We start from the raw sequence: 26,806 nt of genomic DNA on the forward strand, positions 1-26,806 counted from the left end.
ATGAGATGGATATACATCGTCGAGTTTGTCGCATATGGGATAGGAAGCGCGTTTAAAGGAATACCATCGACGCAATTTATTGTAGAATGACGGTTAAAAAATACAATTATTATTAATGCAAATAGGGAAAAAAATATAAAATTGTGATTAAAGATGTATCGATTAATAAGTGTAATTTTTCAAATGTATTGGTGAGGCACTGCCTCATCTGCCTCATAGGACAAGCCGCCCCTGCCTATCTGTATTAATGCTGTACTAAATTTTCATATTTTTCGTAGTAACTAAAAAAATATTGGCTAAGTGGCGGTTTGCTAGGTTAGGTTAATAACAAATTAAAATCTCCTTTAGTCAATCTTATCATAATCCAGTTGTATTTTTATCTACCTATACTCACAACAAACAAAAAGCAAGTAGCCTACGGAAAAAAATAAATCCCGCTGTAAATCAGCGAGAAATTTATCAACATCGCAGTACGCTGAACTTGAAAGAGATCGTGCTGCCGATAAACAAAAGAAAGACGCCGATGCCTACTAGCTTGCCGCGCACCATATGCTCAGTCGAACGTATAGCAGGGGGGTAGAGAGAAAGGGGGCAACCAAAACAAAACACTGCCGTCGCCTATAAAATGGCGTCGCGGTGCCCCGTTCGAAACATTTGAACGTCGTCGCGGATTCGAAAGCGAATACAGTAGGCCGTGATTTAGTTTTGTCTCGATCTAAGACAAAAGAAATTGCCTGGTTTTACAGTGACTCTTATTATTATCGTTGAGGATACGTTAGTGATTCGATTTTGGTTTGCTTTTGTGATATCTGCCTGGAGAAGAAAAAAACTTTAATAAAGGTGTGTGAAGTGGTGATGCCTTATTTGTTTTTAATATCAGTGCAATGATTTTAAAATCGCTCTTATAATGAATTATTCAAGTCATTCGAAGTGGAGTATATTATTGTAGCTTAAACGATAAGACTTTTAAAATTGTGATTTTTGGGGCCGTTGAAAGATTATTATAACTACAATATAAACAATTTTGAACAACCCTGTATAATGCTATTGATATATGAATATGATACATTCGGTGTGAGCGAATAAAAATGACCTTACAGAAAATAAATTAACATTTCGGTGCAAGTTTAACTATACAGGGTGAGTCTTAATTAAGTGCAAATATTTTTAGGGCTAGTATATTTCGATCCCAGAAACACGATTCTGATGTATCTTTCGCGAATTTTTTTTTTATGGATTTTTTTTAGTTTTTTTCTTAAAAAATTGCTTGATAATATTGGAACATAGATAGTAGATTAAATGTATAACAAAGAAAACCCAAAAAAGATCCAGTGGTTGACAAAATTTAAGCAAAAAATAATTCTTTTTTGGAAATTTTCAAAGTAAAATAACTCGGTTATATTTTTGGACTTATGTCAAACTTATTTCAAAAACGGTAAAGAGAAACTGTGTTTCTTTTATCGATTTTATCGACCCTAAAAATATTTGCAATTATTTAAGACGACTCACCCTGTATACAGTGGTAGTTGTTGTTATCAAAATTTACTTGAGGTCTTGTCAAACTATGAAACTACAATATGATCGAAAAAAACGGCGTTAGTGATGGTTATGGAATGAAGATCGCTGTCATTTTTTATAAATAAAATTATATGGGAAATATCATCGATCGTTGTTTCCAAGCCATCTGGACGCCGTTTTTTTTTCGATTATATAGTATTTCTAAAATACCTGAAGAGGAACTGTCGGTGTTACTGTCAAATCTCTATTGAAATCGTATAAATAATAAAGCTTGAGCTCAATTTTTTTTACAAATGAGTTATAGCAATATTTTAACCACAATACACCAAATTTTATTTATTTACTTAAACTCTAGAGAAAATAGATTATTAAAAATATTTTTAATTAAAATTGTTTTAAGCATTTATTGGTGATGCTACTTGGTTAGAGCTTAAAATAAGGTATTTTGCTCAATGTTATACAATGCACAACTTTGCTGGTTTAGCTTTTTTTAATGCTTTAATGACGGTTGACGATTTTAAAATGTTCGGAATCAAATCTTAGTGTATTTAAGATAGTCATGAAAGGAAAAACACTACTAGGAAATGAAAACATACATTTAACCAATGAGAAGTTTTATAGCCACCTGATGATTACTTTGATTGAATACTAAATCCCCCCCAAAAAAAAACAGATTGTAATTAATTTACAAAATACAAATGGACTGTATTTATTTATACTCTCTTATACAGGGCGAGTCTTAAATAAGTGCAAATGCAAATAGATTTAGTTGTTCTATGAGATTTCTTGATAGAAAATCGTGCATTTTCTTAAAAAAAAATTGGAACTGCTTGTTCACCGCAAATTTTTTCACTGTATAATTTTTTAATCTCTGACATTACTATGGTTACGGCTTTACTCTATGGTTGCGACACTAATAGTAGTTTAGACTTGAGCACGCACGAGCTGAGCGTGCGCGCACGGCATTCGTTCGCGCTCTCGCTCAGCTCGGTTCAAATTAAAAACTTATTTTTCGACGAATGAAGTGATCCGTTTGTGCGCGCACAGCAAAGTTGTATTGGCGAAAATAATGGACGATCAAGAAATAGTCGAGGCTGCAGTTATTGTTATGCACAGCTTAATTATTAAAAAGGAGAAAAATCGAAAACATCGTCGCTGGTGGCAAACCCAAATTTTTAGAAATCGATATAATTTGCTGCAACAACTTAGTGCGTCTGAGGAGGGCTATGAGCACAGTTCAAAACTTTACAAGGATGATCAGACCCGACTTTGAATATTTACAAAATTTAATAATACCAAAAATTACGAACAAAAGATACAAATTTTAGAATAGCAATTTCATTAATATCGACATATTCAATATTAATTTTATTTACAAGATCTTGTCATGCGTTTTTTTTTATTTTTTAATAATACAAATAATGTTGAATGTGTAATAACGAAGATTCATTGATCCACTCCATAATTTTAATAAAGAAAACGAAAAAAAATCACACACGCACGAACGCAGACAAAACAAATTGCCGGTGCAAACTGAGCGTTCGCGCACACATAAAATCCCTTTGAGCACGGACCAAAAACCGACACCAGAGGGCTCACGTTCGCGGCTGCTCGCGCACAGACAGATACAGAGTGAGCATGCGCGCACAGCCGTTTACACTTGAGCATTCGCGGAGGATCAGTGCGTGCGTGCTCAAGTCTAAACGCATCAAAAGATAGTTATGAAAGGAAAAACACTACTAGGAACTGAAAACTACATTTAACCAATGAGAAGTTTTATAGCACCTGATTACTTTGGTTGAATACTAAATCCCAAAAAAAAACAGATTGTGTTTGAATTAACAATTTTCAGTACCAAAATTAAAATTTAAGTGCGTGCCATCTTTAATAATTAATTTACAAAATACAAATGGACTGTATTTATTTATACTCTCTTATACAGGGTGAGTCTAAAATATGTGCAAATATATTTAGGGGTGGTATATTCTATGAGGTTTCTTTCGCAAAAAAAGATAGCAAAAATCGTGCATTTTCTTAAAAAAAAATTATGGTACCCCCACGGTATAATTTTTTTAATCTCTGATATTACCATGGTTACGGCTTTACTCTATGGTTGCGACACTAAAAGGGCCGCATATAACGAAAAAAATCCGGTGTCTCTCAAGTTTTTTTTTTAAATTTTGAATACATACAGGGTGAATCTTAAATAAGTGTAAATATTTTTAGGGCTCGTAGATCTCGATAAAATAATCATATTTTCTCTTTGCCGTTTTTCAATTAAGTCCAAAATAATCGAGATATTTTAGAGAACCACTGGATCTTTACTAGGTTTTCTTTGTTGTAAGTCAATTTAATCTACTTTATACGTTGCCATAATATGAAGATATTATGTTTTTGAACTAAAAATTTAAAACATTTCCAAAAGTTTTTCAAAAAATTCCAAATTTTCATTTTTTTTCGCGAATAAACCTCATAGACGTGCTTCTGGCGTCGAAATATACTACACCTAAAAATATTTGCACTTATTTAAGACTCACCCTGTATAAATCCAGTAGAATTAAAAGCTATTAATTTTGTTTTGAATCTCAATTTAATCCTGTAAATTAAAAAACGCCTTCATTTGTTAATCTATATCTATACTAATATATAAAATCCTTAAGTGACTGACATACTGATTAATCACGATCCTGCTCAAACCACTCAACGTAAGAAGCTCAATTTTGGCATACAGGTTGATTCTAGGGTGTAGAGGTTCGATAAGAAGGGATTTTTCGAAATTCCAGTTCCAAGGGGGCGAAACCACCCCTCAAATATTACAATATTTTTTATTTAAGAAACGGTCAAGTTTCCGAAAAAACGCTTAAACACGTATATTTTATTTTGTTTTTTTACATATTTTAAGATTTTTTTAAAATGTATACAGGGTGTTTCGAAAAACCTGGTTATTGATTAATCACGATCCTGCTTAAAGCGCTTGACGTAAAAAGCTGATTTTTGGAAAACAGATTGACTTTAGGGTGTAGAGGTTCGATAAGAAGGGATTTTTCGAGACTCGAATTCTAAGGGGGTGAAACTATCCCTCACATATTAAAATATTTTTTATTTAAAAACCGGTGAGTTTTTCGGAAAAACTCTTAAACACGTATATTTTATTTTGTTGTTTTACATAGTTTAAGATTTTTTATAAATTTATACAGGGTTGACGTTTAAAGCTGATTTTTGGCAAACGGATTGACTGTGGGCTGTAGAGGTTCGATAAGGAGGGGTTTCTCGAATCTAAAATCCAAGAGGGTGAAAACGCCCCTCAAATATTACAATATTTGTTATATAAAAAATCGTTAGTCTTTTGGGAAAACGCTTGGACAAGCATAATTTATTTGGTTTTCTTACATATTTTGAAATTTTTTAAAAAATCATACAGGGTGTTCCAAAAAGTTGGGTAATTTCTTAACCACGCTTCTGTTTAAACTGCTTGACGTAAAAAGCTTATTTTTGACAAACGGATTTTTCGAAAGTCAAATTCCAACGAGATGAAACTATCCCTCAAATATTACCAAGTTATATAATAATATCGCCATATTGTTTTTTCTCATGCTGACATAAATGTGAGAAAATTTTATCCAGTTTGTATGTTAATGGAAATTCTTGCTTTGCTTTATCATGACCATTACAAATGATTAATTCGACGCGAACGAAGTCGCTGGTACACTCTAGTTATTTTATATTTTTGATATATGGTTTCTACAGGAAAAAATGCTCTTGACACGATATTGTTTTCATTTAAGATGCGCCCACCAATACAGTTCGATGGTGAAGTTGCCACTGAAGCTGAAGCCGAACAGCCGGATCCTCGAATGGTCGCTATGATGATCAGTACCAGATTGGCTGGAAGGGCTGTGATCAGGGTGGTTGGCAGGTGCAACGATGCTCAAGAAAATCAAGAATTAGGTAAGAACACTGCAAAATTTGATTTTGATGTACAGCTAGTTCCAATAAAATTGAGTACGATTTAAAACATATTTTTATTATTTCGGGCAGTATATTCTATGATTCTGACGTTCTGAAAAATTTATTTGCCACTTTGTCAGAAGCAAAGTTGTTTTACACAATATCACAATAACCTTAACATGTCAAAATACTTGACACATAAATATACACTGCTTAAATATTCGAAAAAAATGTGTAGAGTCGTATCCATTTTTTTGGAACCAGCAATTAAGATGTACTTTAAGTGTAATTATAACACCAAATATTTATTTTTGGTTTATATTGCGTTTGCATAGACAACCTGTAATTGTTGATAGTAACAATGACAAGTTGTAGCCTAGAAATAAACTTTCATTTGATTATTCAAAGTTACAACTATTTATTTTTTAATTTTTCTTAGCTTTTTTGTATTAGTATCGATAATATTGATATTCTCAATAATGGGCTCAATGAGTTTAATTTTATTGAGCATGAAATTATGAAATTAAAACATATTGTATTTAAATTCATAGAATAAAAATTAATAAAACTTAGGATGTGTATAATTTTAAAATGTCCAAGTAGTATTTTTAACGTGTCAATATTTTGTAAACAAGTAGATATTTATTAGAATGTTATTAAATGATTATAAATACTCTCATATAGTTTAAAACGATCTTTATCTCTGTTCCTGATAAGATTTAATAATTGTTTGGAAACACACACAAATACCTACCTAATTCCAGTTTATTATATTAGATGTTAGACAAAAGAATTTTTGATACAGATATCAATATTTACGTTTCAAAATGTAAAAAACAAAACAAAAACAAGCTATTTGCCCCATTACATTTTAAAGTAACTAATTAGTATATTATTTTTTGTCGCAATTTTCGGAATGGTCTCTGATATTATACTAAAATATTCTAAAAAATGTCATTCGATAAATTAAAATTTTTAAGTATAAAAAATTATAAATGAAAAATAAAAATATTGATTCAAATTTTAAAAAATATTGTTTAAATTATTTTAATTATTTCACTTTGACATTGGCTCTTTTATGTACTGTATACCTACCGATTATATTTAAATTGAGTTTTATAAAATATGTAAAAAATATTATTCATCAGGTTAGTTAACATGAGAAGAAATATTATTTTCTCAAGAATAAATCTTTACCGGGAAGTCATTTTACCACACCTCATAGGATTATTATTTAGCAACAGCATTTCATATGTATATCTGTATTATTATGTTTCTAATAAAACAAGCCCGAGTGTCAATGCCAACAACTAAGCAATTTAAACTATTATGATTCCTTTTCTAATATTAGTCAACAAATTAAAAATTATTGTTTATCATTAGTAGTGTCGCGATAATAATATTATTTGCATATTTTTTTATTAAATAAAGAGTGTAAATTTCACATTTTATTTAATACTAGCTGACCCGGCAAACATTGTTTTGCCATATAAATATTTTTTTATGGGACAACAGTAATTTTTATTTACGGGGTTGAAAATTATTGAATTACTAATATCACTATTAAAATATACTTAAGGGTTGGTTGTAGAATGGTGAAAATTTTGGATCGCATGTATTTTTAATGCCACATCATCATAACAAAATAAAAATAAAAAATTTTGTCTAAAAAATAAAAAACAAATTGGTGTTGACCACCCTTATCACTAAGGGGTATAAAAAATAGATAATAACCTATTCTCAGACCTACTGAATATACTATGTACTATAATATATACAGGGTGTCCCAGAAATAAGTGCAAATATTTTAAGAGGTGGTAGATCTCGATAAAAGAAACATATTTTCTCTTTATCGTTTTTCTAATAAGTCCAAAATAACGGAGTTCCTGTAATAACGTTGAAAATTTCCAAGAAAAAATATATTTTGCTAAAATTTTGAGAACCACTGGATCTTTTCTGGATTTTCTTTCTTGCAAATTTAATCTAATACCTATGTTGCCATATTATCAAGAAATTATGTTTTTTAACTAAAAACTAAAAAAATTTCCAAAAATTTTTTCAAAAAATTTCGAATTTTCAATTTTTTTTTTCGCACAAAAAACCTCGTAGACGTGTTTCTGGGGTTGAACTATACTACCAGTTAAAATATTTACACTTATTTCTGGGACGCCCTGTATATTCAGCTATATTGAACTATACTAATATATAAAATCCTTAAGTGACTGACATACTGATTAATCACGATGCTGCTCAAACCACTCAACGTAAGAAGCTCAATTTTGTCATACGGGTTGATTCTAGGGTTCGATAAGAAGGGATTTTTCGAAATTCCAGTTCCAAGAGGGTGAAACCACCCCTCAAATATTACAATATTTTTTATTTAAAAAACGGTCAAGTTTCCGAAAAAACGCTTAAACACGTATATTTTATTTTGTTTTTTTACATATTTTAAGATTTTTTAAAAATGTATACAGGGTGTTTAGAAAAATCTGGTCATTGATTAATCACGATCCTGCTTAAAGAGCTTGACGTAAAAAGCTGATTTTTGGAAAACAATTGACTTTAGGGTGTAGAGGTTCGATAAGGAGGGATTTTTCGAAACTCGAATTCTAAGGGGGTGAAACTATCCCTCAAATATTAAAATATTTTTTATTTAAAAACCGGTGAGTTTTTCGGAAAAACTCTTAAACACGTATATTTTCTTTTATTGTTTTACATATTTTCAGATTTTTTATAAATTTATACAGGGTGTTATATACATAAAATATGACCATTGAGTAATCACGATTCTGCTAAAACTGCTTGACGTTTAAAGCTGATTTTTGGCAAACAGATTGATTGTGGGGTGTAGAGATTCGATAAGGAGGGGTTTCTCGATTCTCAAATTCCAAGAGCGTGAAAACGCCCCTCAAATATTACAATATTTGTTATCTAAAAAACGGTTAGTCTTTCGGGAAAACGCTTGGACAAGCATAATTTATTTGGTTTTTTTTACATATTTTGAAATTTTTTAAAAAATAATACAGGGTGTTCCAAAAAGTTGGGTAATTTCTAAAAAACCTAAACCTAATTTCTAAACCACGATTCTGCTTAAACTGCTTGACGTAAAAAGCTTATTTTTGGCAAACAGATTTTTCGAAAGTCAAATTCTAACGAGATGAAACTACCCCTCAAATATTACCAAGTTATATAATAATATCGCTATATTGTTTTTTCTCATGCTGATATAAATGTGAGAAAATTTTATCCAGTTTGTATGTTAATGGAAATTATTGCTTTGCTTTATCATCACCATTACAAATGATTAATTCGACGCGAACGAGGTCGCTGATACACGCTAGTTTAATATAAAGGAATACTTAATGAAAATACAACTACATATTATCAAAAAGAAAATGTGAAGAGAGCCTTATTAAAATAGATGAAGCAAAGTAACATTCATATTTAGTAAGTAAAAAAAATACAATTCTTCTAAAAAATAAAATATAGCAATCATGGAAATATAACTTTTAGATATAAAATATGATCTTAAAAGACTAAAGTATACAAAGTCGAATCATTTTAGATTTGGTATTTAAATTTTTCCAAATTTTCGGGATTTTAGGGATCCCGAATTGGAAACCCTATTGGTAATACTCCAAGTTAGGTGCAGTATTTTCCATAGTGCATGATGGTTAAGAGTATAGAAGGAGTGTTTGAAATCAACAAGGGCAAATTGTTAAACGTGTCTAAAAAAACTTTGAAATTTGAAGGAGCAAATGTTTTATGAGCTACAGACTGATATTATTTATTTTCTTTATTTTAATGGATGCACCAAATATTAAAACCATAATTAAGTCTATGGTTCAAACTCAAGTGGGTATTAGTTCAATCTCGCACTCTTTGGCAATTTTTGTTTACTAAAGGTTGCCGAAATTATTAAAAACAATTTTTAACATTTCTAATCTTTTTAACGAATATCACAAATACCTTTTTGTAAACAACAACAATAATATCTATACCTTTGTACCTTTTTCCAAGAATCAACTTATCCGAATTTTAATTTTAAAGATCGCGCACACTATACCTACACGGACCAGTACGGACCAGCACAGCTCAAACCTGCATCCTGCATGACATCGCACACTTTATCGCCACAGACCAGCAACATAAGCGAGAGTTTCGAAAAAAGTACAGTTGTCAAGGCTCAACTACTAGAGCGTGCAACATAAAAGTATTGAAAAAGAGTAGTTCAGAGGAAGAAATTATTATTTTAGCCATGTTGTGTGAAGAAGAGGAGGAAAAGAAGGAAGCTAAGAAAAAAGAAGATTTTGGGTTCACCCTATAAATCAAAAGAGAAAGCAATATGGCGAATTTCATCATTTGTTTCCTGAATTAAAAAGATTCGAAGAAAAGTTTTTCCAATATTTTCGAATGTCACAAATCAAATTTGATTATTTTTTTTTGCTATCGACTCCCATATTGCATCTTTTCTTTCTTGGTCTCTATATATAAAATGCTTGGCTCGTATCGCACAGCTCTGGATACTTTTGTACCAGTAAAATAAGCTTTTCTTCATTCATATTTAAAACGATTTAAAGGTTCGACTTGAGCCAGCTAGCGTACTCGAAATACTGACGAACCCTTCAATATTTGCATGTTTGTGGAGGTGTGCTGGTTCGCCGGTGCGCACATTAGGTCGGACCAGCACGACCAGGCATAAATATTGCCGGTCATATTTGTCCCTGACCGACACGACCTGTTTTGACGGTCGTGGCTTGTGGCTTGTGGCGGTACGTGCTGGTACTGGTCTAGTGTGCTCTACTCTATTAAATAACACGGTCACCTTCACCGGTAGATTTTACTGGTCTGGTCCGTGCCGGTCCGTGTAGGTATAGTGTGCGCGATCTTTTAATATAACTTTATCAAATTTTTGACAGATATTTTATTACCGAATAACCTAGAATTTTCTGTAAATATATATTGACAAGAAAATAAAATACTGATATAATATTTTATATGTTTGTTATAGTTTTATAATAAATTTCAGCAAATTCAAATCAATTAAGGCATAAAGGACATTTAACCATATTCTAAAATGTTGAACTAAAAACATCTGCACCTTTATATTAAGCGTTATTAAATTAGAAATTAGAATAGAACCGATAAGTATTTGACATGCATTTTGTTGGCAGCCGCACTTGTTAGCCCAAAGTGCAACAAGAAGATCGATCTAAAAATATCCATCACGCCTCTAAGGTATATTTAAAATATTTCCTGTTAGCATTACTCTCAGCTGTTGAAAGTCTATTTTTGTACCTTTTACCTGTTTGTTTACTATATGGGGGCTATTTGAAAAGTTTTCGGACCCGCACAAAAATTTAATAAAAGAATGTAATAATTACACCTTTGGGGTTAAAACAGCAACATAAAACATTAATCATATTAGCATCATCGGTAGATGATTAAAACAAAACTATTATCTACAAATTGAACGTTTATATACGCACTCAGTTGTTATAGGCACTCAGTTGGTATTGACCAAGAGTGATAGAGGCATCGTTTCTTGTTCACTGTTACTAATACCTATTATTAGATATTAATACATATGGTATTATGGTATTCTGGTATTTCGTCGATTTTAAAATAAACTAACTGTTTCTATCTTATTTTTTATTAGAATGAGCATAATCAAGAGAGCTACTGATACGGTGTTGTAAAAATAAGATAATTAAGGGCTTATTTTTTGGTATTTATTATAATTTTGATAATATCTTCGGTTTGAAAGAAGATACCAAGATGCGGCTTTCGCGGGCTTTTTAAGCTTGTATTACTCTTTGCTATCAGCTAAAATTACATATACTATCGTATTTAATTTTTTTGAAAAAACGCGCAATGTTTATTAAATTGTAAGACAGCGCCCCCTAGCGTCTACGTTCAAAAGCTTATTACTATTATTTTTATGGTATAATATAGAGTAAGGAACGCTCTTTTAAACGAGCCCCAGCTTGTTGGATTCTGATCATCCAGTCCGGTGTTATTAACATTTAAATAAAGACAGATTTAACCTTCTCCCACCATTTTAATTTAGCAGATAGGGGAAAATAGTTCTAACAAAAAAATCCAAAATTTACTGAGGATTATGAAGATGTTACTTATAGTACCTATTATCTAGACAAAATTCTATAAAAATTCTATTTTCTTATTTTCCATAGCAGTGGCGCCCTCTAGCGGCCGTATTACAAACTTGAAAATAATTTCCAGCAATTTCTCATAGCCCCTTTTGTTATAAATATTTTTTTCCGCAGGCCCTACGGCTAATGCTTTCTGAGATACAGCCGAGAGCTATTCTTAGTGGGGCACCCTGTACACAATGATCTTATCAAAAATATGAAACACAAGATTTATCAGCTCTACCATATCTTACTTGAGCCATATGTTCTTTACACCTAGTTATGACTGATCTTTTGGCTTGACCAACATATTTCTGATTGCAATCCAATCACGAAATTTTTGTACAAGATCATTATTTATCTATCATTATTATTAATATTAATTAGATTAATTAAAATACATTTTATAAACAAACATACGAGTATATTACAAATATCTTTTTATTTATCGATTGACAATAAAACGTTTTAATCCTTTAATTTCCAAGTGAATCTGCGCATCGGCTGCTTTCTCCGACATCGAAACCACAATAAAATCAAAAGTACTCGACAGAATTGCGTTTTTATCTCGGATAACTGTTATTACGCACCGTGATTCTATGCTATTTAAAATTGGGTTATTATACGAAGATAGAAAGTGGTTAGCGGTGTGACTCACTCGCACTTTTGTTTTATAGTCGATTGGTCTGTCGTTTTTATTGTTTAGTTTTTGCTTGCTCTTTTTCCCGATTCAAATTTTCTTGTGACGATATGCTTTGGTAAATTGCTTTCTACGATTTAGGTTAAACGTTATTATGCATCAATGATTAGAAAGTCTTTTTCCAGTTGAAAATAACTTAGTTGTCAAAAAAAGGAAAGAAAATAGAAATTGGGGAAGTATAAAGCGCAAAAAAGGCAATTGTTTGATAGATATCCTGTTTGTAGTAAAATATGACCATTGAGTAATCACGATTCTGCTTAAACTGCTTGACGTTTAAAGCTGATTTTTGGCAAACAGATTGACTGTGGGGTGTAGAGGTTCAATAAGGAGGGGTTTCTCGAATCTCATATTCCAAAAGAGTGAAAAACGCCCCTCAAATATTACAATATTTGTTATTTAAAAAACGGTTAGTCTTTCGGGAAAACGCTTAGACACGCATAATTTATTTGGTTTTCTTACATATTTTGAAATTTTTTAAAAAATCATACAGGGTGTTCTAAAAAGTTCGGTAATTTCTTAACCACGATTCTGCTTAAACTGCTTGACGTAAAAAGCTTATTTTTGGCAAACGGATTTTTCGAAAGTCAAATTCCAACGAGATGAAACTACCCCTCAAATATTATCAAGTTATATAATATTATCGCCAGATTGTTTTTCCTCATGCTGACATAAATGTGAGAAAATGTTATCCAGTTTGTATGTTAATGGAAATTCTTGCTTTGCTTTATCATCACCATAACAAATGATTAATTCGACGCGAACGAAGTCGCTGGTACACGCTAGTTGTCATGGTACACGCTAGTTGTCATAATATAATAAATACTATAATGTTCGGTCACACATATTTTATATCTATCAGGTTCGGTAATATTAATTTAACATTGGAAATCGTGTGGATCACTTTTTGGTTACCTATGAAAACACCTGAAAACACCATGTCTGTTTTTGCAGTTTTTCATCCAGCACTTCTAAAATATCATTTTCACAATTGTCACAGTTTTACGTTAATAAAATTTAAATTAAACTTACAAAATCGCAGTATTTACTTCCAAAAAGAACGCTTTAAAACGGTCTTTGAAGATTTATTCAACCAAAACTTCCAATTCCAAACCAAAACAATTATTATAAGATTTGTCCTAAAACTGTGCTTTTCAATCTAAATTTATTTCACATATTTATGCAATACACTTTGATTTTCAACCTGCCACAAAAGTATAGAGGCTATTTATAAACAATGGCATAATTACAATGATGGGGCGTACATACGAAACACAAGATAACAATCAACGTTAATCTTGCGACGTTTAGTAGATTATATTTCTGTTGTACTAGAGCAGACCCGATATGAAGTGTCTCTCCATATTGAGAAAAATACGATTTAATGTTCAGCTGCTTTAAGGTTGATTCTCGCTATACCTTCCGTATCAGCGTTGTCAAGTTCTTACATATGTGCCAGCTCTGTTAACATTTTGCTGATATTTATTTATCCCCTTTCACCTCTTAATTATATCTATTGCATTTTTCAAAAGATACAAACTTTTAAAATAAAACTTTTGTAATGATATAAATTGTACAATAAAAAGTATGGAACTGATACGGAACGGAAGCTTACGTAGGTATAGCGTCAGTACAATAAAAAATACGGAACGGATATGGAATGGAAACGGATGGTATAGTGAGAATCAATCTTTAGAGGTCGCAGTGTTTCCTTCACAGGGCGACCCCTTATTATTGAAAAGAAAAAGTGGCTTGAATGATAGGTGTATAATGCGGAACAATAGCACGATAAAGTCTCTACGCGTTCACCCGTTCATCCACTATATCGCAGAACGTCGTTTAACTTCGCTGATCTATCGGGAATCGGTATTTCGACGGCCGTTATCCCTGTTTTTAAGTACTTAGTAACATAAAAGCAATATTTCCTATTAATCCAAAAGAAGCGGAAATACTCAAAGTCTCGGTCTCAACATTACGGGCGAAACACGTGTCACAATTTAACTTTTTAGTAATAAATGTTGAGACAGAGACTTTGACTCTCTTTGCTTTTTTTGGATTTATAAACCAGGTTTCTTTGGAAATAATGGACGCCTTTTTTAAATTACCTATTAATTTAAAGACATTTTTTTTCAAAGTGTCGCGTCACGTAAAGTTTGACGTTGAAGCTGACATTCAGTATGATATAAATCTACGATCTCTCGATATATTTCAGTAATTGCTTTAATCACCGTATATCGGCTGCCAACTCGCCCGACAACCTTTCAATGTCCTTTAAAGGCGTCCAAAGGCCACAGTAATCGAACTGTGTTAACGGCCAAACAAATTTATTTACGTCTATAATAGGTAAAATCTTCCCTCACTTTTTTACGTTTCTTCTTTCATTTATTGTCGTTTCCTTATCGCTCGAATGCGGTACTACCATATCTGTCATTAGTTTTTACGTTATTGCGATGGGACAGTAAAGTAGGCGAACAAAGCAATGGGAATACGGAAAAGCTGCCAGCGAGACGTGATCGGCAAATCGAATTAATTTAATTTAATAAGCGGTTTAATTATCGTTGTTTTGTTTGTTTCTTTTTTTCTGCGTTATAATTTAATAACCTTCGGGGTGGGAAAGTGTGATAGTTGCTGGTAAATGCTGAGGCGCTGCGCTGCGTTTATGGTTTATTTAATTATGCTGAGAATGTTATATAATCTACAGACGTTATATAATTAGTGAAATAAAACATTCATTATCTAAATAGTCAAATTAGTTAAAAAAGGCCCATCGGTGGAAAAATTCTCACAGTTTTGAAAATGGTTTTAAACGATTCCTCCAGACTTGGGCTGATACCTATGTGTCAAAAGTCCCCGAAGCTCGAGAAGTGGGTATGAGTTAAACGTCAATTTTTCAATCTACCGAAAAATGCTTTATATATAAAAATAAAGCTGACAAAATTCTCTATAAAAATGATTCTATACATTTTTGTTCCCGGACTTATGGTTGGTAGAGATAGTTAATTCCGACTTGTGGGAAAGTGTCCGTTAGATTTTAAGTCCCGAACGGGAGACATTTCGACAAGTCGGAATTAACTATCTCTGCGCTGTGGTTGTCATTTTGTGGATCTGCCCAAGCTCACCTGATGATGGAGCAGGGCTCCGAAACCGGTAGTGAGAGCAGGTTGATCCACATTATGACAAACACAGCGTAGAATTAAATTTCTATATCAGCAGTTAAGTGGCAAGAATTCTTATATAATTTTATTATAAAATACGAGCACACTCGAATTTAACGAGTATGTATCAAGGAAGAAAATGAAATAATGCGCAGAACAGTTAAGACGCATTATTCATATATAAATAGAATTCTAAAATAGATTTACTACTACACACGTACGACTGTATGTAATACGTACACATTTGGTGCATAAAGTAATAACTTTTATTATGATTAATTTAAGTTTTCCTTCGGCTTATATCACCGTATATCGGCTCTCATGTAATGTCCTCATTTTAAGTAATATCCTCATTTTAAGTTCTTCTTTTTGTTCTCATTTTAAGTAATATCTATGTTTCCCTTCTTTCTACACATTCACATAATATCAACAATACTATAATTATTAAGTCGTTATTCTAATTCTTTCTCATGCTTTCTCTTTTATTTGTTTGCTGTGTAAGTAAGAACTTTTGTATAATTCAGCTTTTGTCATACATATACAAAATCGGGTATAATATCGAGAATTAGTGAGCAGCCTGACTGCACTCTGGAACTTTGCTGGCACAAGAAAGGGGGATTTTTTTGCCTTTTTTGTTGCCTCGTTCAATTTTGTTTTGTTTTGAGCTATTTCCAAAACGTGGCGGTATCTGTACCTGAGGCAAAGGATTTTTTTTCGTAAATCTCAGTGAAATAAGTAAACCTAGACGTTTCTAAAATAGAACGATACGATGATATTTCGTTAATTACATCTCGTTTTATGTTATATTGATATATATATTCCACATATATATTTCCATAATTATTATACAGGGTGGCCCATCGAAAACGTTCCACAAAGCATAACGTCCAGGGTAATTTATTTTTCAGAAAATTCAAAAACACGTCAATTTTGTTTGTGAGGGGGACAACTTTTGCCCCAAAAATACTTTCCGGCTTCGTTTTTGAAAATCGGTCGAGTCATTGAGAAAATATGAAGGATTGAAATTTGAAAAGTTTATTTAAACATTTATGAGAGTAAATGATAAGGGTAAATTCCTTCAATTTTGTTTGTGAGGGGACAACTTTTGCCCCAAAAATGATTGCAAAATCTACAAACCCTCTAAGCGGGGTGTCATCCCTCATTTTTTTCAAACGGAAAGGGGGGTCAAGTGGTACCGCAATGAAAAGGGCTTTCTATTCTCTATACTTTCCGGCTTCGTTTTTGAAAATCGGTCGAGTCATTGAGAAAATATGAAGGATTGAAATTTGAAAAGTTTAAACATTTATCAGAGTAAATGATAAGGATAAATTCCTTCGACCAATTTGCTGTTTTTTCTTATTATTTCTAGATGTTTACGCATTTTTTCACTTGCCACAAGGTTGAACGATCAGGTGCGGTAGTTGCTAGATAGCTGTTCTGTGACTTATGCGTTGTTCTTATCAATATCGTTAAACTTTTTAACAATTATTATGGTGTACTCACTTGCAGAAAAAGTGGAAATAATCGAACTTTATTTTAAAAATAATGAATGTGGCAATCGGGTTGCGCAGATATTCAATGAACGCCATCCTGACAAACACCTTTATGGCAAAATTGTTCGCGAGTTAGTAGCAAAATTTCGCGAAACTGGTTCCGTTATGAATAAAAAGAGGCAGAGGGAAAATCCTGTAATAAATGAAGCTATGGAGGTATTCGTATTGGGCCAAGTTGCCATGGATAGTACGCTGAGTACAAGAAAATTAGCCAATGAGACCGGCGTGAATCGTACAAATATCCAAAGAATATTAAAAAAACACAAGTTCGACTCGTACAAAATTCAGTTGCTACAAGAACTCAACGAAGACAATTTTGATCGTCACTTGCAATTTTGTGAAACTATGAGTGAACGAGTGGCGAATGATAATAATTTCTTATTTAATGTGTGTTTTTCGGATGATTGTACTTTCTTTTTGAACGATGTAGTTAATCGGCACAAATGTCGGTACTGGGCTGAGGACAACCCCAGGGTTTTTAACGAGGTGCACACACAAAACCCTCAGAAATTGAACATGTGGACTGGTATTTTTGGAAATTCTATTGTGGGTCAGTTTAACGATATTGAGAAGAACTTCAACGCACAAGTCACAGAACAGCTATCTAGCAACTACCACAGCTGATCGTTCAACCTTGTGGCAAGTGAAAAAATGCGTAAACATCTAAAAATAATAAGAAAAAACTCAAATTGGTCGAAGGAATTTATCCTTATTATTTACTCTGATAAATGTTTAAATAAACTTCTCAAATTTCAAGCCTTCATATTTTCTCAATGACTCGACCGATTTTCAAAAACGAGGCGGGGAAATATAGAGAATAGAAATATCTTTTCGTTGCGGCGCCACTTGACCCCCCTTCCCATTTGAAAAAAGTTAGGGGATGACACCCCCGCTCAGAGGGTTGAAGATTTTGCAATCATTTTTAGGGCAAAAGTTGCCCCCCCTCACAAAAAAAATGACGTGTTTTTGGATTTTTTGAAAAAACGATACCCTGGCCGTTATGCTTTGCGGAACGTTTTCGATGGGCCACCCTGTATATATAGTAGATATTTAGGAAAAAAAACTTTAAACACTCATTGTACAGGAATATAATAATTACAATATTGTTATGATCTAATTTTATTATAATGAATTAGTATATAAAATTGTATATGATATGTTTGTTTACGGCCTTAAATGATTAATATAACAGTAGTATTGCTTGATGAGTAATACTGGTAACATTATGAATATTTTACGCTTATGAAAATTATTAATTGACCCGATGTCAACAAAAGATGGTCCACGCACATTATTTAAAAGCAAAAGAAAAATCTGCAAATGATACTTTTAATAGCACCCAGGATTTAGACAATTAGTAGTTCCCATGTTTCCCGAAATTGATCAGAAAACGTGGGAACTAATTTTTATAACACGGGCTTATATTTATTACGAAAGCGTAGAGCTGCCATCGCAACAATGAAATATAATTTTAGCAAAATTTACACTTTTTCTGTAAATTTACAGATTTTCTGTAAATTTACACTTTTTCTGTATGTGCTAAATTTACACTTTTTCTGTAAATTTACACATTTTCTGTAAAATTACAGATTTTCTGTAAATTTACACTTTTTCTGTAAATTTACACTTTTTCTGTAAATTTACACTTTTTCTGTAAATTTACAGATTTTCTGTAAATTGCATGCGAAATTTACTACCCAGCAGAATGACGTCTCGGCATCGACCTGCTCGTTACTCACGTTACAAGTGAGCATTGTTCTCCGCTGATTAAGTTGCTATTGTGCCTAAGTAGTACAGATATTCATCAGAGATTATGGACGAATACATTAAAACCTACTTTCATATCGGATTAAGTCATAAAGAAATTTTGACATGTCTGCTAGAGGATGGTTATGTTAAGTTTACATCATTTGCAGACGACAGTTTACGTCATCCCAGAGGTGGAGGCCATCAGATCCTCTTGCAAACAGTAATGCATCGGAAAGGGTGAAAATACTTTCCGGGTCGATTAAAAGCATATTAGAAAACATATTAAACAAAAAAATGCCATACTATTATATCATACACATTCGAAATTTAATACATAATCCCTAAAATAAGAGATCACCCGATTTTCTGTACTATGTTAGACCCAGGTTCAGTATAGACGATGAGGAATAATTCTTCAAGTATTTTTGAAGAGAGTGTGGTTTCAGAACAAAATATATCTTTGAATATACTGGGATATTGCTTAATCTTTTCATATAGTCCGCATGTCTTCAATCCTTCAATTAATTGCCGCAGTGGTTCCCTAATTCTGTCTTTACTAGTAAAGACTTTTGTGAATAAACTGGCGTAGAACAGAATTCGATGGGAACTACTCGTAGAATAACGCACCACTGTTGCCACTAATGCATAAATTAACAGAAAAAGTGTAAATTTATAGAAAATCTGTAAATTTACAGGAAAAGTGTAAATTTACAGAAAATCTGTAAATTTACAGAAAATCTGTAAATTTACAGAAAAAGTGTAAAAATATTTGCTAAAAAAATATTCGCTTTTTTTTGCTAAAAATATTTTTCAATGTTGCGATGGCAGCTCTACGCTTTCGTAATTTATCGTACTATTTTCAGAAAAAATCATTTTCATGAAATATTTCCTAAAACTTTTCGAGGACAGTGTAGCGGCTGTTTAAAGGCTGTTTCGGGTAGTAAAAACTAAGCGAAAAAGAAGCCGTACTAGGCGTCGTGTTATGACAATTTCTAATGTTAATAAAATTGTCGTTGAAAAAATGGTAACGCGTAAAGGAGGGCGTAATTAGGGCGTTGCTGGGTGTAATAACCTTCAATAACTCAACTTTCTCGGATATTCAACTCTCCCGAAACAACATTTTATAGCTTCACAACTTCTCACACCGATTTGATCAACAGCAAAAACGGATTCAGCAGTGATTCTAAAATCAGTTTACCACCCAGCATTTAATTTTCGCAACAAAGCTGTCTAAGTCGACTCGTGCGTACATATTCGGATATACAATACACGATGCCGGTCCTACACGATGCTTCCAACGTTGGAACCAATGTTGGACGCATCATTTGGCATAGGCTTCGACAATATTGCAATTGACAAGTGTGGCTCATACACGATGTGGCAAATGTTCACGTTAAAAGCTGTTTGACACATCGTTTGGGACCGGCTTAATCCCAATTACCATTCTAGAACGGTACAAATTTGTGTGTTGGAACGAACCTGTAAAATGTCGCACACACTGAAAAAAAGGATCTCTCAGTCGAAATGAATATGACTTTGACCCAAAAGATTGACGCTTTTCAATAGGGCCAAGAACGACGTTTCTTTGCCCAAAGCATTAACTACCTTTCCATAAGCTTTAAAAAATTACTTTAGAGAATAGAATAATCTATCTGTTCAAAGTATTTCACTCTTGACCCAAAATGAATATGCAAAGAAGTTCTTGCTACAAGAACAATAGTCCCTTTGGTTCATGCCAAAATTCTTGATTAAAAAAGGGACATTTCTTGATTAAAGAGACACTTTTCTTAAACCAATAGCGAATACTATTGACTCAACTAAAATTTATTTTGATCTAAGAGAAGAGTTACAGGCATATTACGAGGTATATTATTTTCTGATAAATTTAGGTTTTCCTGGTCTGCAGTAAGTAAAGTGATATTATTTTCCTCGATAGTAGCTATTTCTGCTTCTTCATTCCTTGGTATTTTTTGGGGTGGTTCATCACCCCAAAGTTAAGTTAGTTAGGAGTTAAGGGAGGTTTTCTTCAGGCAAAATATTTTCTTTTACGCTAAAATAAATTCTCTTGCCACTAATTTTTTTTTTCAATAACGATGACGACTTTAGTTCAGGTCTTTTTTATCAGTGCATCTTTCAAAATCCATACAAATCTATAAATTCTAGACACCTGTAAAACTACGCCTCCTATCTTTAGCAGGTACAACAATAAATGACTGTAGAACTACTCATACATCGCCCACAAGGTTTCGCGCTAATCTAAAATTAAATCGTCGCATTCGTGCCAGTCAGTTCGCGTTCGTACACGTGGAGAAGAGCGCGCACCAGGAAACGATAGCGCGGTGCATGCGCTCGCGAGGGAGGCTAAATTATTTGTTTAATTATAACGCGGTATCGGAATAACTGTCAGCTCTGTCGCGGTCGGTTTCGCCTCCGAAGGGACATGGCTTCCGGAGTCACCAGAGTAATCCACCGATGCGACGACGCCAAGGAGAATCAGGCTTTAGGTATATTTTTTCTGGCTGGATAGCTGCTAATGTATATCTCTCTCTTGCGTAACGGAGATCCTATTTTAAAATACGTATGTTTCTAATTATACTAAAGTTTAGTAATGGCAATATGATATTATTTTAAAAATTATTATTTCATTTTCTATATTATCACGAGTTATTTTTATATACACAGTATTTTAATACTGTCTACATAATTGTGAAGGTGAATGTAAATCAATTAAGTTTGCTAAATAGAATAGTTATATAATTTAACTTCTTCTTTCTTCTTATTTTTCTTTCTCAGCCTGGTTCCATCCAGTGTTGGATTTTTACATGCTACTCGATCTCTAGCCAATCTCATCCATTGTCTCCCAGGCACTGTTTTGACGTCACCGACATCTCTTTTATAGTCTGCCCGCACTTCTTCTAGTTCCCCTTGGTCTCCATAGTATGACTTTTGGGGCCGTCGATTTGGATCCAGGCGTGTCACATGCCCGATCCATTGCCACTTCAGACTTGTCACTTTTCTTAAAAGTTCAACAGCTATTTTTGAAACCAACTTTTACTAGTGAATGCTAACATTCCCTAAACGATAGCAGTGAGTTTGGAAGATTCAGTTGCATTGCCACGACATGTTGTGAAGTATAAAAATAAATAAGGATAATTTGAATAATAGGCAATATATGAATAAGATTAAATTGGGCTCAACGCTGGCAACGTTGACATACGCCTAAATTCGCTTTGTTTTTTGTGGTTATGTTTATATTTTATGTATAATTATGATATAATTATTTTATTATCGTTGTAAAAAGTGCTGTGTCGTATTTTCCCTATGGAAGAAATTTTCCTCGACATTTTCTGTCCAAAAATTAAGGTAAACTAGGCACTCTGTAATCTGTCTACGCAAGAATGTAATAGTGCTTGTTTTTCATATTGTAATATAATGAAGTCACAGCAAAAGTTAGGCATGCAAGAGAAACATATATTAAGGAACCTAGTGACTAAAACATATTAAACGTTTTCATACGCTTGAAGTAGCGAGTTTGAAAAAACGAATAACTCCCGTTGAAGAAAATTTGGGCATACTTTATTTTGTCCACCATGAAGAACTTTATTAAACAAACCTTGTACCAATAAGTAATCTTATGTTTATGGTTTTTTTTTATTTGTTTTGTACGCTTTAAAATGTTTACTATGTTTTCCCTTTTAATATTTAGAAGGTTTTTGTTATTTTTTTTATTCGTTATTTTCTATAATTTTTAATAAATATAGTAAAGAAGTAAATTGTAATTTTAAGATCTGTAGATCACCTTGAATGTTGAGGTGATTCAATATTCTTAAAAGTTTTATCACAGTATTAAAACTAAAAGAATTTCGGACTTCTTTCTTTCGGCGGAAAAAATAATGACAATGGAAGCCCGAAGTCCGGCTTTTAGTTTCAACCCCCAGCTGTAATACCATTAGTTAAAAATAAAAAAATCACCCTTGATGAAATTATGAGAAAATAAATGACGTCCCTTTACTTACCTAGATAACTGAAAATTCTGAAAACTGGTATACTTATCTAAAATTATAAAAGAAACATTGTTTTTAAATACAAGCAGAAACCGTACTTTTAGTCATTTATTTATCAAATTTTAATTAGGGGGCAAAAGGGAATTTTTAATTCAATTCAAAGCAAACAATGTCTCCGATGTAAAAGAAATCGCATATGATGCTTTCAATTTTGTCTGTGCTATAATTAATTGTTAATTATTTGTTAATATCAATTAATAGTACATAGGGATTACCTAGGGATTACCTACTATCGTTGATTGAAGAAATTGGGTTTGGTTTGGTTTGTTCAAAAATGTGGACTTATTACTTATAAAAATACAGAATGTGGATAAGGTAGGAGTTGGGAACATTGCATTTTCTTGAAGCACTATCAATAAATTTCCGAAAACTGAATCAGAGGCACTCAAAAGTTTTTCAATATTTTTAGTGAAATATCGAGGATATTGAGATGTTGAGTAGAATGCGAAGAAAAATATAAAATATATTTTTTCAATCAACGCTACTATAAATATTCTAATTCATATTACATAGGGATTACCTATTTTAACGTACTCTTTTAATTGATATACCTGCCTAATGAAATTTTACACAGATGGTTGGCGAACGTTAACTATAAAATAAATTACATAAGAAATACAATCCTTTTCTTCCGCGAGTATTTCTGTGGCAATTATAAAACACGGTTGTTGGGAATGGCGAAAAATAATAGTAATACGGCCAAACATCGCTTCTTGTAATTAACGTAGTCATTATGCTAATTTACACCTAGTTTATATTTAATTACATAATCCCGATTTTAGTCAACATTTTTTTTTCATAATTTTAGCAAATTTTGATGATTTTCAATTTAATTTAAGTCAGAACCTCGGATGTTGTAAGAGCCAAATAGCACCAATTTAACGCATTACACCATAATATTTTACTTCAAACTTTGGAAAATATCTTTCTACTAGCGTGTACCAGCTACTTCGTTCGCGTCGAATTAATCATTTGTAATGGTGATAATAAAGCAAAGCAAGAATTGCCATTAACATACAAACTGGATAAAATTTTATTATATAACTTGTTAATATTTGATGGGTAGTTTCATCTCGTTGGAATTTGACTTTCGAAAAATCCGTTTGCCAAAAATAAGCTTTTTATGTCAAGCAGTTTAAGCAGAATCGTGATTAAGAAATTATCCAACTTTTGGGAACACCCTGTATAATTTTTTAAAAAATTTCAAAATATGTAAAAAAACCAAATAAATTATACTTGTTCAAGCGTTTTCCCGGAAGACTAACCGTTTTTTAAATAACAAATATTGTAATATTTGAGGGGCTTCACCCTCTTGGAATTTGAGATTCGAGAAATCCCTCCTTATCGAATCTCTACACCCCACAGTCAATCCGTTTGCCAAGAATCAGCTTTAAACGTCAAGCAGTTTAAGCAGAATTGTGATTACTCAATGGTCATATTTTATGAAACACCCTGTATAAATTTATAAAAAATCTTAAAATATGTGAAACAACAAAATAAAATATACGTGTTTAAGAGTTTTTCCGAAAAACTGACCGGTTTTTATATAAAAGAAATAATGTTTGAGGGATTAGTTTCACCCCCCTAGAATTCGAGTTTCGAAAAATCCCTTCTTATCGAACCTCTACACCCTAAAGTCAATCTGTTTTCCAAAAATCAGCTTTTTACGTCAAGCGCTTTCAGCAGGATCGTGATTAATCAATGACCAGATTTTTCGAAACACCCTGAATACATTTTTAAAAAATCTTAAAATATGTAACAAAACAAAATAAAATATACGTGTTTAAGTGTTTTTTCGGAAACCGTTTTTTAAATAAAAAATATTGTAATATTTGAGGGGCGGTTTCACCCTCTTGGAACTGGAATTTCGAAAAATCCCTTCTTATCTACACCCTAGAATCAACCTGTATGCCAAAATTGAGTTTCTTACGTTGAGTGGTTTGAGCAGGATCGTGATTAATCAGTGAGTTAGTCACTTAAGGATTTTATATATTAGTATAGATAATAATGTTAAAATATATTTGTTTTAAAAATTGAGTATGTATATGTTCATTGAATATATAGGTAGAATGTAGAATGTTTAGGGGGGGTTAATCACCGTGGCCTTAAGATGCGTATACATATGGCGAGTACAACGCGAGCCGAGCACATGTGTTCTCCTGTGTGTCCTTCCTATGTGTACTCCACGTGTGATCGTCGCGATCCACTTCTTGTCGGTTTTTGCAACGAACACAAAGGAGCTCGCAGTTATAATTTGGACGGCGTTGTGGCAGGTTCGTCGTTCTGGTCTGATCGGCGAGCATGGACATACATGGGCGGAGGATATTTTGCTTCAATTAGTTGGGTTGTATAGGACGCATACTATTTTGTGGGATCCCAAAGACGAAAACTATTTTGAAAACCCCAAAAAAATATAAAAAAAATATAGATGCCTGGAAGGAAACTGCCACTTTAATAGACAAACCTGAAGAAATATGCAAGAAAAAAGAAATTATAAGTATGTAACTTATAGAAGAGAGAGGAAAAAGGAAAAAGAGTCAGTAGGAACAGGAAAAGGTGAGCTTTGCAAAAGAAGTATGTAAGAACATCTGAACCAAGTCACGTCAAAAACTGCACTGACGCTAAAAAAGAATATTTCTTGTGTGCTCGCGAGCCATTTACATTTCATATGGATCGTTGTTGGCTCGGACTATGATCTCGTTGTTCTTGCTGCTCGCGGCGAACAACGAGCACAACACGGCGCCCTCGGCTCGTGCTCTTCTCTTCTTGAGTTATAACGAGTTACAAGTCATTATACAGTCTCAGGGCTTTAACCAAAGCCAGTATCTCAGGCGGTTCCATAGAGGCCAGTTTTCCATCTCCGATATCCGCCGTAACAAAGTTTATGGCACGAACGGTAGTCGTCTCGGCGCACTCAGTGATAAGGTGTTCTGGTGTTTCCCCATTTTCCCTACAGAATCAGCATTCGCCGTTGGTTCTCAACTTCAATTTACTGAGGTGTTCATTGAGGAGACAGTGTCCTGTTAGAAACCCCTTGTGAATCTGAAGATTGTTCTTACTAAATCAAGGAAGATCTTTTGCGTTGTTCTCAAAAACTTTTCGAGTGTTTTAGTTCGTTGGAAAATTCCCATTCTAAGTTAGGGATTAAGTCTTCCAGGTTCTTGAGTTCTACTTTTCTAGCTAGTTTGTTTGCTTTTTCATTGCCTTCTATCCCTTGGTGAGCGTGCAACCAGAGGAGAAGGACTTTATTTCCTTTTTCTGATTTGTTTAGCTTCTCTAGGCATTTTTTTGACCAACTTTGAATTGATGATTACTGAGTTGAGCTTTTAGTGCTGCTTGACTATCGGATAAGATAGCTATTTCCTGTTTTCGATAGTTCCTATCTGAGGTAAATTGCATGCATCTTTCAATAGCGTAGAGATTATGTGATTATGTCAGAAAATACTGTTTCATAGAAAGATACACAGGGTATAAAAAATGCTTATTAAATTTTAAGGAAATGTCAGACTTAGCAGCTTCAACTCCGCAGCTTTTGTGATATGTCTGGTAAAGTGTCGTGTGATTACACACAGGCCAAAAGTAGCATGCTGCAAGCTGCTTTTTACTGTAGCTACCTACCTATTAAAACTGCTAGAACTGTTTACAAAAAATAACTATGATATTTTGTAGATTTTCTTGCAGTGCAGTGGCGAAATACCCATAAAGTTTTTTTTTGGAGAGATCTTCAGACTATTGCCATTTATGTTGGTGTGATGGATTTGTAATTAATTGTTATTTATTTGGTTCTTATTTTTATCTGTTTGTTTCAGATCTTTCAAACTGTCAGCTGATGCAAGTTCCAGATGCCGTTTATCACTTAATGAGACACACCGAACTCAAAACCTGCGATCTCAGTGACAATGTCATCACAAAAATTCCACCAAAGTTTGCTGTGAAATTTAATCTCATTACAGGTAAATATTTAATTTGA

At 33.0% G+C, this 26,806-nt stretch overlaps 1 protein-coding gene across 1 annotated transcript; it reads left to right on the forward strand.

The window, feature by feature from the left end:
• Positions 1 to 634: 634 nt before the first annotated feature.
• Positions 635 to 26,806, forward strand: LOC115883908. Its single transcript, XM_030902332.1, has 3 exons — positions 635 to 840; positions 5,304 to 5,466; positions 26,646 to 26,806. The coding sequence occupies exons 2-3, from the start codon at positions 5,304 to 5,306 to the stop codon at positions 26,804 to 26,806; spliced, it is 324 nt and encodes a 107-aa protein (XP_030758192.1). The 5' UTR covers positions 635 to 840.

Source organism: Sitophilus oryzae, unplaced genomic scaffold (genome assembly GCF_002938485.1).
Source record: "Sitophilus oryzae breed Bouriz unplaced genomic scaffold, Soryzae_2.0 scaffold_2006_pilon_pilon, whole genome shotgun sequence".
Taxonomy (NCBI): domain Eukaryota; kingdom Metazoa; phylum Arthropoda; class Insecta; order Coleoptera; family Curculionidae; genus Sitophilus; species Sitophilus oryzae.